The 15,045-nt window shown below is 65.0% G+C and overlaps 1 protein-coding gene across 2 annotated transcripts in view; it reads left to right on the forward strand.

The window, feature by feature from the left end:
* Window positions 1–8,206, forward strand: part of PRKD2 (protein kinase D2) — a 40,480-nt gene extending 32,274 nt beyond the window's left edge. For both annotated transcript variants that reach the window (XM_075915006.1, XM_075915005.1), the window contains exons 12-18: window positions 2,672–2,744; window positions 3,031–3,137; window positions 3,445–3,606; window positions 3,955–4,053; window positions 5,202–5,469; window positions 6,168–6,253; window positions 7,923–8,206. In XM_075915006.1, the coding sequence (XP_075771121.1) occupies window positions 2,672–2,744; window positions 3,031–3,137; window positions 3,445–3,606; window positions 3,955–4,053; window positions 5,202–5,469; window positions 6,168–6,253; window positions 7,923–8,138 (1,011 nt within the window). In that variant the 3' untranslated portion in view covers window positions 8,139–8,206. The remainder of the gene's footprint in view (window positions 1–2,671; window positions 2,745–3,030; window positions 3,138–3,444; window positions 3,607–3,954; window positions 4,054–5,201; window positions 5,470–6,167; window positions 6,254–7,922) is intronic.
* Window positions 8,207–15,045: the final 6,839 nt, after the last annotated feature.

Below are 15,045 nucleotides of genomic sequence, written 5' to 3' on the forward strand. Positions count from 1 at the left end.
CCCTGAGCCTCCCACCCTGTAGATGTCCTTTAGGAATGGTGGGAGGGCTGAAGCCCCCCCCCCCTGAATTCATAGGGGAACATTGCTGGCTGCCCCTTCGGCAGGGAGCGAAAGGAAAGTGCACAGTTTGCCGCATTCCTCACTCTGGCTGGGAGCCCACGGAGCAGATGAACCTGGACTTGCCCAAACCGGGGGTCATGCACCCCGGCTGTGCCCGTTGGAGCTGTGTCAGCCATGGAGAGGGGCTTCTCACGTGGCCCCAAGCTGCTGCGGTGGGCTGGAGTCGCCCTCTCTGCCCAGGGCAGCCTGCACCCTGAACCCCTCGTCCCCAGCCTCACCCCAGAGCAACTATTTACATGAAGCCTGGACGTTTTCATTTTATTTTTCAAAATCCCCTTTCAGCCGGCTGGTGGTGATGTCTCTTTTCTGTGTGGTTCGAAGAGACGCGGTCCCATTCCTGGCACATCCCCATTGTCCTGGCACAAACAAACCCATCCCTTGCTTTAAGTTATGCTAAGAGAAAGCGGCCTGTGAATTTGGTGATCCTAGCTCTTTCTGTGTAGGAGGAGTTCTCAGGCAGATGGACAGGCAGACAAACTCAAATTTAGAGTAAATTATCTATCCCTTCTGTAAGGGTGCGAAATAAGCGACGCAAATTCTGAGCTATGTCAATTGCGTATCATATTTCGAAATAGGGAGTGTCTACACAGCACTTATTTTAAAATCGAGCACTCTTCCTCTGACTTCTCTTATTCCCCGTACCATGAGGGTTACAGGAGTTGGAATAAGAAGTCCTCCAGCTGGACAGTATTTTGACACAATTTCGAAATAACTGCCTGCTGTGTAGACATGGAATAAGTTATTTCGGAATAGCGTTGTAGTGTAGACGCATCCTAACAGAGCCGAGCAGTCTGTTTGCTTTCTTAACTACGGCTGCTGCACATTGAGCGGATGTTTTCCAGGAACTATCCACATTGACTCCGAGATCTCTCTTGGCCGGTAATTGCTAATGTAACCCACACACCTAGGCTACATCTAGTCTACATCTCTTTTTCAGAAAAGGGATGTAAATTAGACGTATCGCAATTGCTAATGAAGCAGGGATTTAAATCTCCCGTGCTTCATTAGCATAAAAATGGCTGCCGCTTTTTTTCGGCACGGAGCTTTGCCGGAAAAAAGTGCCAGTCTAGACGCTGATCTTGTGGAAAATAAAGCCTTTTCCGAAAGATCCCTTATCCCTCTATGAAATAAGGGATAAGGGATCTTTCGGAAAAGGCTTTATTTTCCGCAAAATCAGAGTCTAGACTGGCGCTTTTCTCTGGCAAAGCTCCATGCCAAAAAAAAGCGGCAGCCATTTTTATGCTAATGAAGCACAGGAGATTTAAATCCCCGCTTCATTAGCAATTGCAATACGTCTAATTTACATCCCTTTTCCGAAAAAGGGATGTAGTCTGGACATAGACCTAGTGTGGTTACTGAGTACTGCAAGTGGCACCTAGACCACTGCAACAGTTAAGATCAAGAGACCTCTACAGCATGGGTGGGAGCCAGCTGGTTTTTTAGCTCAGCAGGTAGAGGCTCCTAGAGTCAGCTTGTGAGGTCCCAGGTTCAAATCCGCCTTGGTAGTGGTTACAAGTGTGTGGGTTAACTAACTTAGGCCCTGTCGTTTTGCAGGCAAAGCTGCGGTCATGTGCGTTCCTTTGCATTTCTCCACACTGAATTTCACCTGCCACTTTCTTGCCCCGTCACCCAGTGTGGGGAGGTCCCTCTTCGCAGGCTGCCTTGGACAGCGTGAATGATTTAGTACCATCTGCCACCCAGTGCAGCCCCAGGCAGGTCCCTGCTGTGTACCACTGTCCTCTGGAAAAACTCTGTTTACGCCTGCCCTTTTAGCCAGTTACGGATCCATGAATGGCCCCTTCCCTCTGAGCCCGACTGCTTAGGGACCTCGTCAAAGGCTTTGTAAGAGTCCAAGTACCCTTCAGCCGCCGAATCGCTCTTGCCCTTGTGTGTGCTGGCACCCGGAGAACAGTCTAATGGATGGGAAACGGTCTTTTCCCCTTGGCAAAAGCCAGGTTGACTCTTCCCAATGCTTTCCAGCTGATAGTTCTCTTCTGTACTGGTGTGTCAAAGTGTCTGCCTGCTAGCCTTGACTGATCTGTAGTTGCCTTTAAAACTTGGGGTCACTTTCGCTATCTGCCAGTCGTCTGGTTCAGAGGCAGATGACATTGACAGGCCTGCTGACTGGATCGTAAGGGGCAATTGCCCTGGGGCCTGGAAGTTCAGAGGCTGAAGCTTTGGGTCCTTTAAATCACTTCCTTATGGCTCAGGGCTGGGTGGGGGGGCTGGCTTCCCTGGCCCCGCCCACTTCTGCCTGAGGCTCCTCCCCCTTGTGCCCCCCCTACCTTGCCTGGGTCCTGCGGTGGCTGTCGGCTCCGCTGGTGATCTACCACAGTTAGTTCTGCAATTTCATAATTGTGTTCCTTCAAAACTCGTGGTCCTGGGACTTGTTATTGTTTAATTAACCAGTTTGTTCCAAAAGTTCCTCTACAGACACCTCAGTCCGGCACTCTGTCCTCTGTGCCCCGCCCCTCCTCTATGCCCCGCCCCTCCATGTGGTGGACCCCCCCCCCGAGGGAGTGACATGACCCTTTTCCTTGTGCTCTTGCAGGACATTGCAACGGTGTACCAGATCTTCCCGGATGAAGTCCTGGGCTCCGGGCAATTTGGAATTGTCTATGGAGGTGGGTTCGGAGGCAGGGCCTGCCAGCGGGTGCTTCTGGGCTGGGCCGCGGGGGCTGTTTGCACGGGGATCGCTCCCCCCTGTGCTGAGATGCAGCTGCCTCTGGGGTGGAGCGCAGGGAGGCTGCAGACAAGTTTGCACAGAAAATGGAGGAAGCCTCCTGTGTCCAGCTCCTTTTTGAGTCGAGAAGACTGGCTGGCTTTGGGAGGGGGCGGGGGGGATGGGACACGGGCCTTCCCCTCCAGGGGGTGCCGGCTCTAACGTCTGTGTTCTGGCCCCCCCGCCAGGGAAGCACCGTAAGACGGGCCGGGACGTGGCCGTGAAGGTGATCGACAAACTGCGTTTCCCCACCAAGCAGGAGAGCCAGCTGCGCAACGAGGTGGCCATCCTGCAGGTGAGAGGGGACGGACGGACGGACAGATGACGCCAGCGTTTGGCTCCCCCCTCCCCCACGGGCCCCAGTTTTGGGGAGCCCTGGGGCTGGCTGGCTGAGAGGCAAAGCTGAGAGCTGGCCCTGAGGTTGCCGTTTCCTGCAGCGAGTTGCCCAGGTCTCAGCAGGGAAGGGAGACACCGGCTGAGTGGGCCAAGGCAGCACATGGGGCCGGGGCTGGGTGGCTAAAGGGTGGGGGGGGGGGTCACTAAATCTAGAGGGGGATTCCCTGCCCCCCACCCTGCTGTTATCCCTCCTCGCCGGCCCCCAGAGCCTGCGTCACGCCGGCATCGTGAACCTGGAGTGCATGTTCGAGACGCCGGAGAAGGTGTTTGTGGTGATGGAGAAGCTGCACGGGGACATGCTGGAGATGATCCTGTCGTCGGAGAAGGGCCGGCTGCCCGAGAGACTCACCAAATTCCTCATCACCCAGGTGAGCCCCCCGACTCCGCCCCAAACTGCCCCAGCTTCTCCTCAGCGCCACTGGGGGGGAGGGGGGAGCCCACATCTGTCCGTCCGTCTGTCAGGAGGGCTAAGCTCTGCTTGGGGCGTGTCCCTGCAGCTCCTGGGGGTGGCTCGGTCCGGCCTGGTGCCTCAGCCTTCTCCCGGGCGGCACCGGCTCCCTCCCCTCTGGCTGACGGGCTCTGGCCTCAGACCCCAGGCTCCGCTCCCCCGGGGAAGCGCCCCCTGCTGGGCAGGTGGGGTGGAGGGGCCCCGTAAGCGCTCGGGGCAGCCCCAGTCCCGCAGGTGAGACCTGACCCGACCCGTCCTGTCCTGGCAGATCCTGGTGGCCCTGCGGCACCTGCACTTCAAGAACATCGTGCACTGCGACCTCAAGCCGGAGAACGTGCTTCTGGCCTCGGCCGAGCCCTTCCCCCAGGTGAGACCCCTGCCCGGCAGGGACCCTCCTCTGTCCCTGTGGGGAACCCCTGCCCCTCTGGGACCCCCTCTCCCAGCTGAGGACCCTCTCTCCCTCCATCACCCACTGTGGAGACAACTGCTGGGCCATTGGGAAGTGCCCCCCGCCCTGCTCTCTGCAGCCCAGCGCCCCCTGCTGGGCCCCCGCCACCCCACTCCCTGTGGCACAGCGCCCCCTGCTGGACCCGCACCACCCTGCTCCCTGCTGGGCCCCCGCCACCCCACTCCCCGTGGCCCAGCGCCCCCTGCTGGACCCGCACCACCCTGCTCCCTGCTGGGCCCCCGCCACCCCACTCCCTGTGGCCCAGCGCCCCCTGCTGGACCCGCACCACCCTGCTCCCTGCTGGGCCCCCGCCACCCCACTCCCCGTGGCCCAGCGCCCCCTGCTGGACCCGCACCACCCTGCTCCCTGCTGGGCCCCCGCCACCCCACTCCCCGTGGCCCAGCGCCCCCTGCTGGACCCGCACCACCCTGCTCCCTGCTGGGCCCCCGCCACCCCACTCCCCGTGGCACAGCGCCCCCTGCTGGACCCGCACCACCCTGCTCCCTGCTGGGCCCCCGCCACCCCACTCCCCGTGGCCCAGCGCCCCCTGCTGGACCCGCACCACCCTGCTCCCTGCTGGGCCCCCGCCACCCCACTCCCCGTGGCCCAGCGCCCCCTGCTGGACCCGCACCACCCTGCTCCCTGCTGGGCCCCCGCCACCCCACTCCCCGTGGCCCAGCGCCCCCTGCTGGACCCGCACCACCCTGCTCCCTGCTGGGCCCCCGCCACCCCACTCCCCGTGGCACAGCGCCCCCTGCTGGACCCGCACCACCCTGCTCCCTGCTGGGCCCCCGCCACCCCACTCCCCGTGGCACAGCGCCCCCTGCTGGACCCGCACCACCCTGCTCCCTGCTGGGCCCCCGCCACCCCACTCCCCGTGGCACAGTCCCCCTCCTAGACCCCCACCACCCTGCTCCCTGCGTCACAGCGCCCCCTGCTGCCCCCCCACTCCCTGCAGCCCAGCACCCCCTACTGAGGCTCCCTAGCAGCACAGCACCCCTAGTATCCAGCCCTGCCTGCCATGCAGAGCGCCCTCTGCTAACCCCCGGCGCTCCCGCCTCCGCCAGGTGAAGCTGTGCGACTTCGGCTTTGCCCGTATCATCGGCGAGAAGTCCTTCCGGCGCTCGGTGGTGGGCACGCCGGCCTACCTGGCCCCCGAGGTGCTGCTCAACCAGGGCTACAACCGCTCGCTGGACATGTGGTCCGTGGGCGTCATCATGTACGTCAGCCTGAGCGGCACCTTCCCCTTCAACGAGGACGAGGACATCAACGACCAGATCCAGAACGCCGCCTTCATGTACCCGCCCAGCCCCTGGCGCCAGATCTCGGCCGGAGGTACCGGCTGGAGCGGTTCGGCTGGAGGCGCGGCCCAGGGGAGGGGCACCTGCGGGAGGGACTGCCGGGGGGTGGGGAGGAGGGGAGGCTGGAGGGCCCTGCCCCTGGGGGTGGGGTGGGGGTGTTCGGGCTGGGGGAGGGGGAAGGTGGCAGGACCCAGCTGTGGGGTTTGCACCTCAAGCTCTAATCGGGCGGGGCGGGGCCTCGTGGTTTGGGTCAATGCTGCCCTGTGAGGTGATAACAATCCCAATGACAGAACACCCCCGGGGCCCCACAGCACGGCCCCTCCTACACCCCCCCTTGGGCCCCATGGCAGGGCCCCCCCAGCATGGCCCCCCTGGTCACCCCCAGTCCCTGCCACACAGCCCCCATCCCCTGGTCTCAGAATGGCTCCCCTGAGCCCCACAGTATGGCCTTCTCCCCCATCATGGCCTCCCACCCTCAGTCCCTGCCGCATGGCCCCTCTCCCCCCAGTCCCTGCAATACGCCCTCGCCCCCTCCCCCCTCAGTCCCCCCTCAGGTCCCTGCTGCACAGTGCCCCCTCTCTCCCACAGCACGGTGCCCCAGCTGGAAGGCCTGGGTTTCCAGGGTGCCATATCTGCTATTCCCACACCCTGTGGCTTTCCCCAGGGCAAGCTCAAGCCCGCCCCGCCCCCACGGGCTGCTCCATGACTCCCCCCCTCTTTTCCCCCCTCCAGCTATCGACCTGATCAATAACTTGCTGCAAGTGAAGATGAGGAAGCGTTACAGCGTGGACAAGTCCCTCAGCCACCCCTGGCTCCAGGTAGGTAGGGGTGGTCCAGCCTCTGTCCGGCAGTCTCCCCTCAGACTCTGCAGCATCCCCCAGACCTGCCCATGTCTACATGCCATCACTATGCAGAGAGAGGAAAACTGAGGCACAGAGAATGGTTGGGACTTGCCTGAAACCTGAGTATGCAACTCAGCCCAGCGTGCGGCTGTTCTGGTCCTGTCCACCAGGGGGCAGCACTGACACATGCTCCAGCCGGCCCAGGCCGGGGATGTTCTGGTCCTGTCCACCAGGGGGCGATGCTGACCCTGCTCCAGCGGGCCCAGGGCGGGGCTGTTCTGGTCCTGTCCACCAGGGGGCGACGGTGACCCTGCTCCAGCTGGCCCAGGGCAGGGCTGTTCTGGTCCTGTCCCCCAGGGGGCGATGCTGGCCCTGCTCCAGCGGGCCCAGAGCGGGGCTGTTCTGGTCCTGTCCACCAGGGGGTGACACTGACATGCTCCAGCGGGCCCAGGGCAGGGCTGTTCTGGTCCTGTCCACCAGGGGGCGATGCTGACCCTGCTCCAGCGGGCCCAGGGCAGGGCTGTTCTGGTCCTGTCCCCCAGGGGGCGATGCTGACCCTGCTCCAGCGGGCCCAGGGCAGGGCTGTTCTGGTCCTGTCCACCAGGGGGCGATGCTGACCCTGCTCCAGCAGGCCCAGGGCGGGGCTGTTCTGGTCCTGTCCACCAGGGGGCGATGCTGACCCTGCTCCAGCAGGCCCAGGGCGGGGCTGTTCTGGTCCTGTCCACCAGGGGGCGATGCTGACCCTGCTCCAGCGGGCCCAGGGCGGGGCTGTTCTGGTCCTGTCCACTAGGGGTGATGCTGACACATGCTCCAGCGGGCCCAGGGCGGGGCTGTTCTGGTCCTGTCCCCCAGGGGGCGATGCTGACCCTGCTCCAGCGGGCCCAGGGCGGGGCTGTTCTGGTCCTGTCCACCAGGGGGCGATGCTGACCCTGCTCCAGCAGGCCCAGGGCAGGGCTGTTCTGGTCCTGTCCCCCAGGGGGCGACGCTGACCCTGCTCCAGCGGGCCCAGGGCGGGGCTGTTCTGGTCCTGTCCCCCAGGGGGCGACGCTGACCCTGCTCCAGCGGGCCCAGGGCGGGGCTGTTCTGGTCCTGTCCACTAGGGGGCGACGCTGACCCTGCTCCAGCGGGCCCAGGGCGGGGCTGTTCTGGTCCTGTCCCCCAGGGGGCGATGCTGACCCTGCTCCAGCGGGCCCAGGGCAGGGCTGTTCTGGTCCTGTCCCCCAGGGGGCGATGCTGACCCTGCTCCAGCGGGCCCAGAGCGGGGCTGTTCTGGTCCTGTCCACCAGGGGGCGACGCTGACCCTGCTCCAGCGGGCCCAGGGCAGGGCTGTTCTGGTCCTGTCCCCCAGGGGGCGACGCTGACCCTGCTCCAGCGGGCCCAGGGCGGGGCTGTTCTGGTCCTGTCCCCCAGGGGGCGACGCTGACCCTGCTCCAGCGGGCCCAGAGCGGGGCTGTTCTGGTCCTGTCCACCAGGGGGCGACGCTGACCCTGCTCCAGCGGGCCCAGGGCAGGGCTGTTCTGGTCCTGTCCCCCAGGGGGCGATGCTGACCCTGCTCCAGCGGGCCCAGAGAGGGGCTGTTCCGGTGCTGCCCCCAGGGGGCGGCGGGGGTGCACCCCTTCCCTGTTAACCCTTTGCTGCCCTGCAGGATTACCAGACGTGGCTGGACTTGCGGGAGCTGGAGGCCAAGATGGGCGAGCGTTACATCACGCACGAGAGCGACGACGCCCGCTGGGAGCAGTTCGCCGCCGACCACACCCTGCCCTACCCTGCCCACCTGCGGGCCCCCCGGGGGCTGTCTCCCGAGGAGGAGGAGGGGGAGCAGGAGCTGCAGGGGCTGACAGAGAGGGTCAGCATCCTGTGAGCCCGGCCCCCCACCCCGCGGCAGAGAAAAGACCCCCACCCTTGCTCCGGTGGAGGGACAAGACGGACGCCTGGGGACAGGGTGGGGTGAAGGACGCTCCTGCCCCCTAGCTGTGCGTTGGGGACGTGGCTCCCCGATGGGGCCAGAGCGGACATGAGGGGCTCCCTTGCCTTGGCCCCCCTCCGCCCGCCTGTGCGCCCACCCGCCCTGCCAAGCTTGACTGAGCGTGGGGGCCACCCCAGAGCGAGCAGGCGCCCCTAGGGCCGAGGAGATGCCGTCGGCATGTGAGCTGGGGCCCCTGGACGTGGCACGGGAGAGACGCTGTAGGAGCCCGGGGCCGGCCCCTTCCCCCGACCAGCGGCTCTGGGACAGTCAGGACCACGGGAGGGAAAACCGATCCTAAATCCTCCCTTCCCCCAGCGGCCGGCCTGGCCCAGCTGCTGCGGTCGCCTGGCTGCACGGCACTGGGGTCCTGTGGTGCCCAGCCCCTGCCAGTATGGAACAAGCCGACGGGATGAGAGGCAGGGGCCTGGCTGGTGGGCGCATGTTGCCAAGGATCGGGCGGACCTGGCACTGTGATCTGGGGCTGGGCCGTCGGGGGAGGGGGTGCGTGTTGGGAGCTTGGGGGTGTCTGAAAGGTCCCAGAGATGTGATGAGGGGCATGGATGCAGGATGTAGCAGGTTCCCATGGTTACAAAGGGGGGAGTCCCAAGGGTGGGGGGTCCTGGGGCTGTGGTTAGGGGCCTGCGCTATGGGTGAAGATTCGGGGTCCCTCCTGTCACCCCCTTTCCCATGTCCATCACTGGGGGCACAAGCAGGTCTCCATTTTCAGGTGCACTAAGAGCTCAGACCTTGCACCCCTATCTTCCGTGGGATAGACCCCCCAATCCCCGCACCTCTCCCCATAAAGGAGTGCCCCCGCCGTCTTGGCCAGACCGAAGACCCCTGGGCCAAGCCCTGCAGCATCCGGACGCCGGGCTCCGCGTGCGGCCAGCGTGGTCGTGTGCGTCCTGGTCCGTGTTCCCGGCGGGGCGAGGGGACGGGCGAGACACCGAGGAGGCCGATGGAGCTGGGGCGGATCCTCGGGTGGATGCTCTTATGGGGACACTCGTGTGTGTGTGTAAATAAAGAATAAACAGGCCCTGCCTGGCCGGCCTGTGAAGTGTGTAAGGCCAGGGGAGGCGTTGCCTTTCCCAGCCACCAGCCTGGCCCCGCCCACGGAACGCCCACTGGGGGTGGGGAGGCGGGGCCTCCTACTGAAGCTGGGGGAGGCGGGGCTTGGGCAGAAGGGGCGGGGGTGGGGGGCGTCGTCGGAGGCTTGCCTCCCCCAGCCCCGCCTTCACCCACTGCCCATGCATACTCCTACAGGGGGGCCGGTGGCATTAAGGAATAATCTCGCCCCCCTGACACAGGCGGGGGGGGGGGAAGCCTGTCTCAATGTGTGTCCCGTCCTGTCTTTGGGGCTCCCCCAGCGAGTGGGGCTGGGGCCCGGCCTTTGCATGAACCGTGCCCTCGCTCCCCCTAAGGTGACTGGGAGGGGCTGGTGGCTGCGTTGGTTAGCCCGGCTGGGATTGCACCCTCCGGGGGTCGGTGTTTCCTAGCTGGATCGCGCCGTGTGCTCCGTAGCGCTGTTCAAGGGAGGGCGACATTGTTCCCATTTTCTGGCCAGGGAAACCGAGGCACAGTGAGGGGCTAGATCCTGCCGGTGGTGGGCAGTGAATAGCCCCCCCCACACACCCCGCGCTGCCCATTCCTCTCTCTGCTCGGTGCACAGGGCAGACAAACAGCAGCGTGAAAGCGCACCGAGTTGGTTCACCAAATGGCCCTGGCGCAACCCTAGCCAGACGCTACGGGCTGGACAAGCCCCGCTGGGCCCATCCACAGAGGGTCTGTGTCTGTGCCTGCCCTGCCCGACAGCTGCCGTGACACCCTAGCTCAGGAAGGCCCCAGTTTAATCCCCAACGGGCCCAGAGAATCACCCGGTGGCTTGGCCCGGCTGTGCCTAGAGGGAAGCTAACTTTGCGGGTTCCACCGCTCTGGGTTCCCCAGCCCAAATGCAAGCTCCCCTGGTGCAGGGGGCGGCGTGTACGGAAACAGCGACCGCCCTTTACGTCAGGGACCGGCTTGCGGCCAGCGGCCTGTGGGCAGGGCCGGATTAAGACTTTTAGGGGCCCTAAACACTGAAAAAAGTATGGCGCCCCCCAAATGTAATGAAAAAACCCACAATACTATACTGTAAAATAAAATTGTATTTTTTGAAATGACACAAAACCGACATGTCTTCTGAAATTAAAATAGCTTCTTTCTAGATTTTCTGATTGCAAAATTCGGGATACATTCATCGAAGCTGACTGGATCTGCTTCCGTACACAATAGGAAAAGTGAATCCGGTCTGTCCTGACACATTGTTGTTCCCTGAGGGTTTTATATTCTTTTCAGCTGAGAAAAAGAGCGTTCTGCGGAGTTCTGACTTTTCCCACCATGACAACTTCGATGCTTTTTTTGAAATATCAAATTTTTTCAAAAAAAACCCCTCATTTTTTTTTGGTGCCCCTGCTTTGCTGGTGCCCTAAGCACGTGCTTAGTCTGCTTATTGGATAATCCAGCCCTGCTTGTGGGGTCTGGCCCGGGCGATGGCTGGTTACTGTTGTCCACGCGCAGGTGGCCGGATTCTACCCGTCTCCAGCCACGTGGCGTGTTCCCTGCCGTGCACATAAAGCCGGGACGTGAGGCGTGCGCTGATTGCGCACAAGTGGCTGGGAGAGCCGGGCGCTCCCTCCGCGGCCAATCGCAGCACGGCCCCGGGTCCCATCGGCACCCCCGCAAATCCGAGCTACGCTGCGCCGTGAGCAAACCTGTCCTAGCCCGGGCGCCCGGTTGGGTTATGACAATCTGGCCCCCGTTTCCAGGCCCTTGGTGCTGGTTGGGCTCATACAGGCTCCATCTTAAACCGCCGTCCTGCCCCCGCCCACCGGGCAGCGTGCAGTACCTGACCCAACACTTCCCCTATCCCTGGATCTGGGAGCAGACGGGGGGCTGGGGCTCCGGGGTTCTCCTCTGAGCACCGTGAGGGGGATGGGCTCTTGTGGAATGGAGGGGTCCTATCCCCCAGCTCCTCAGTGTGTCCCCCTGGAGCAAATCGCTGCTGTGCCTCAGTTTCCCCCTCCATAGACTGTGGGGGATGACCCCCTGCACCTGCCCACTACAGAGTTGGTTGGCAAATCTTTTTCATCCCTGCCCCTGAGTAGGATGAGCTGGGGGGGGGGGGGGTGGCACATGGGCACAGGGTGAAAACCCGGGTCTAGATGACCATCGCTTTAGGCTCGGAGCCGTTGGTTTCTGAGAAACGCTGGTTCCTTGCAGCGCTGGGGGCCGAATGACGCAGCGTCCCGCTGGGAACCACGCTGGAGCAGTCGGGCCCCTCCGCCCCCGCCTCGGGGCCGCGCCTCTGGGGCTGGGAGGCTGCGCCGGGGGGACCCCGGGTTGTCCCCCACGTCTGGAGCCGTTTTTCAGTTCTCTGCTGCTGAAAATCCCCAGACGTAAACAGGAAACCACGGCCAGCAAGTATCAGATGGGGGGGGGTTGGTGTCTGACCACAGCTCTTGGGCCACACGGGAACCAGCGCACCCTGACAAAAGACCTGTGTGGTCCGGGGGCCCTGCCAGCGATCGGGATGGGGGCGCAGCGCGCCAAGCCCCGCAGACGTGCCGGTGGGGCAGAGCCGGTTGTGGGGGTGCACACGCTTTGCTGGTTTCTGTCTCAGCACCCGGCCTGACTCACTTCTGGCTGACTTGTGACGGGTTCGTTTGGGGGGTTTCTGGGGAACGGGGCTTCCCGAGCCGCCGCCTCCAGCCACGCTTCATGCTCTCCTGCCCCCCCTTGCACCGTCCGCCCCCCTCACTGCCCCCAAGCGCTGGGGCCGCAGTCGGCGCCCGGGCTGGCCTCAGACCCCTCGAGTGGCAGGGGCATGGGACCCGTAGCTGGGATGTGGGGTGCAAAGCCTGGCAGGGTTTCCTAACCTGGCGGCCACTCCCCACCACTAGCTGGCCTGTCTGGGCTTCCCGGGGCGGCTAGTTCTGGGCAGGAGCGGGGCCGGGTGACTATCCCGATCGTGGATTTAACCAGCGCCTCTGGCAGGCTGGAGCCCCACACCCCGGCCGGGCGAGCCCTGGCGACTCCGCAGCCGTCGCCGACATGCAGCCACTTCTGGGGCGGAGCGGGGGGAGCGGTGACGCTATGCAGCTCTTTGGGTGCTGTTTCCTTGCCCCGGGCACTCCAAAGCCTCCCTCCCCCACCCTCGGGCTTACAACAGCCCCTGGCGTGTCCCTGCATCCCCCCCCCCTCCATTTGCTCCAGCCAGTGCCCACGGCTGGGGAGGGGGGGGTCCTCTCTGAGGCCACTCCCAGGCCCCCGGGATCCAGCCTGGGTCCTTCCCCAGCCCCGAGCCACTCACGGCCGCCTTCACATGTTTGGCAGCGTAGGCCTGGGCTCACCGCCCCCCCCCCACAGTGCTCCATGGCTTGCCCCTGCCCCTCCCTCCACACCGTGTGCACTAGAATGGACTCCCCAGTCCCTAGAGGGGGAGGCTGCGGTGTAGATTTGAATGGTGAGCTCGCTGCACGTCCACCTGCCAGCTCCCCACCCGCCGTCCATCCCCCCACCCATCTCTGCATCCTCCCCCCCCCCCGTCCATCCACCATCCCTCCCCCATCACCCGGTGTCCATCCATCTGCCCACCACCCTTGCGCCCACCCACGCATCTCCCCATTGGTGCAGCCCAACCCATCGCCCCCGTCCATCCTGAAGCTGGGACCCCATTTCGTTGTGCTGGGCCTGGCCTGTATTGGCACCCAGAAGGGAAGGGGAGCCGGCCGTGCCACCCGTGTGTGTGCGGCGCCGGGCAAGCCACGGGCCAGCTGTGTGTGGCGCTGGGGAGCGTGTGCAGGGGCCACGTGCGATGGCTGTGCGTGGCACTGAACGGGTGTTTGTGGTGACTGTGCATGGTGCGAGGTGGCTGTGCATAGTGCAAGGTGGCTGTGCGTGGCATTGGAGGAGTGTGCACGGTGGCCATGCATGGTGCTGGGGGCGTGTGCACGGCGGCCTGCTTGGCGCTGGGGGAATGTTCACGGTGGCCATGCGGGGTGCTGGGGGAGTGTGGACAGGGGCTGTGCATGGCACTGGGGGAATGTGCACAGGGGCTGTGCATGGCCCTGGGGGAATGTTCACGGTGGCCGTGTGTGGTGCTGGGGGAGTGTGGATGAGGGCCGTGAGTGGAGCTGGGGGAGTGTGCACGGGGGCCGTGCATGGCGCTGGGGGAGTGTGCATGGTGGCCATGTGTGGAGCTGTGGGAGTGTGCACGGGGGCCGTGCATGGCGCTGGGGGAATGTGCACAGGGGCAGTGTGTGGCCCTGTGGCAGTGTGCACAGGGGCCGTGCGTGGCGCTGGGGAAATGTTCACGGTGGCCATGTGTAGTGCTTGGGGAGTGTGGATGGGGGCTGTGGGTGGCACTGGGGGAGTGTGCACAGGGGCCGTGCGTGGCACTGGGGGAGTGTGCACAGGGGCCGTGCGTGGCGCTGGGGGAGTGTGCACAGGGGCCATGCGTGGCACTGGGGGAGTGTGCACGGGGCCATGCGTAGCACTGGGGGAGTGTGCACAGGGCCGTGCGTGGCACTGGGGGAGTGTGCACAGGGGCCGTGCGTGGCGCTGGGGGAGTGTGCACAGGTGCCGTGCATGGCGCTGGGGGAGTGTGCACGGGGGCCATGCGTGGCGCTGGGGGAGTGTGCACGGGGCCGTGTGTGGCGCTGGGGGAGTGTGCACGGGGCCGTGCATGGCACTGGGGGAGTGTGCACGGCGGCCGTGCATGGCGCTGGGGGAGTGTGCACGGGGCCGTGCGTGGCACTGGGGGAGTGTGCACGGGGGCCCTGCGTGGCACTGGGGGAGTGTGCACAGGGGCCGTGCATGGCACTGGGGGAGTGTGCACGGGGGCCATGCGTGGCACTGGGGGAGTGTGCACAGGGGCCGTGCGTGGCGCTGGGGGAGTGTGCACGGGGGCCGTGCGTGGCACTGGGGGAGTGTGCACGGGGGCCGTGCATGGCGCTGGGGGAGTGTGCCCAGGGGCCGTGCATGGCACTGGGGGAGTGTGCACGGGGGCCATGCGTGGCGCTGGGGGAGTGTGCACGGGGGCCGTGCGTGGCACTGGGGGAGTGTGCACGGGGGCCGTGCATGGCGCTGGGGGAGTGTGCCCAGGGGCCGTGCGTGGCACTGGGGGACTGTGCACGGGGGCCGTGCATGGCACTGGGGGAGTGTGCACAGGGGCCGTGCATGGCGCTGGGGGAGTGTGCACGGGGCCGTGCGTGGCACTGGGGGAGTGTGCCCAGGGGCTGTACGTGGCGCTGGGGGAGTGTGCACGGGGCCGTGCGTGGCGCTGGGGGAGTGTGCCCAGGGGCTGTACGTGGCGCTGGGGGAGTGTGCACGGGGCCGTGCATGGCACTGGGGGAGTGTGCACGGGGCCGTGCGTGGCGCTGGGGGAGTGTGCACAGGGGCCGTGCGTGGCACTGGGGGAGTGTGCACGGCGGCTGTGTGCTGCCCCCCCTCGGCACTGCACTGTGTGTACACACTGCCCGTGCTCAGGGTGCGTGAACGGAGGCACGGTGCCCTTGGTGACTGCGGTTCCGGCCCCACACTGCTTCTGGGAGCCGCAGTGACGTTTCCCTCTTGCCTAGACCCACGGGGGTGGGCAGCGTCTGAGCCCGCTGGCCCCGAGTGCCACCTTGGGGACCTCACTCCGCCCCCTGCCTCGGGAGGCTGCGTCAGGGCAGGGCACCCACCCGCCAGCCCTTGGAAAGCCCCGTGCTGGCGTGTGTGAAATCCCAGACCGCGCTGCCCGGCGTGGGGGGGCGGGGGCGGG

The sequence above is a fragment of the Pelodiscus sinensis genome, unplaced genomic scaffold (assembly GCF_049634645.1).
Source record: "Pelodiscus sinensis isolate JC-2024 unplaced genomic scaffold, ASM4963464v1 ctg34, whole genome shotgun sequence".
In the NCBI taxonomy this organism is placed as follows: Eukaryota; Metazoa; Chordata; order Testudines; family Trionychidae; genus Pelodiscus; species Pelodiscus sinensis.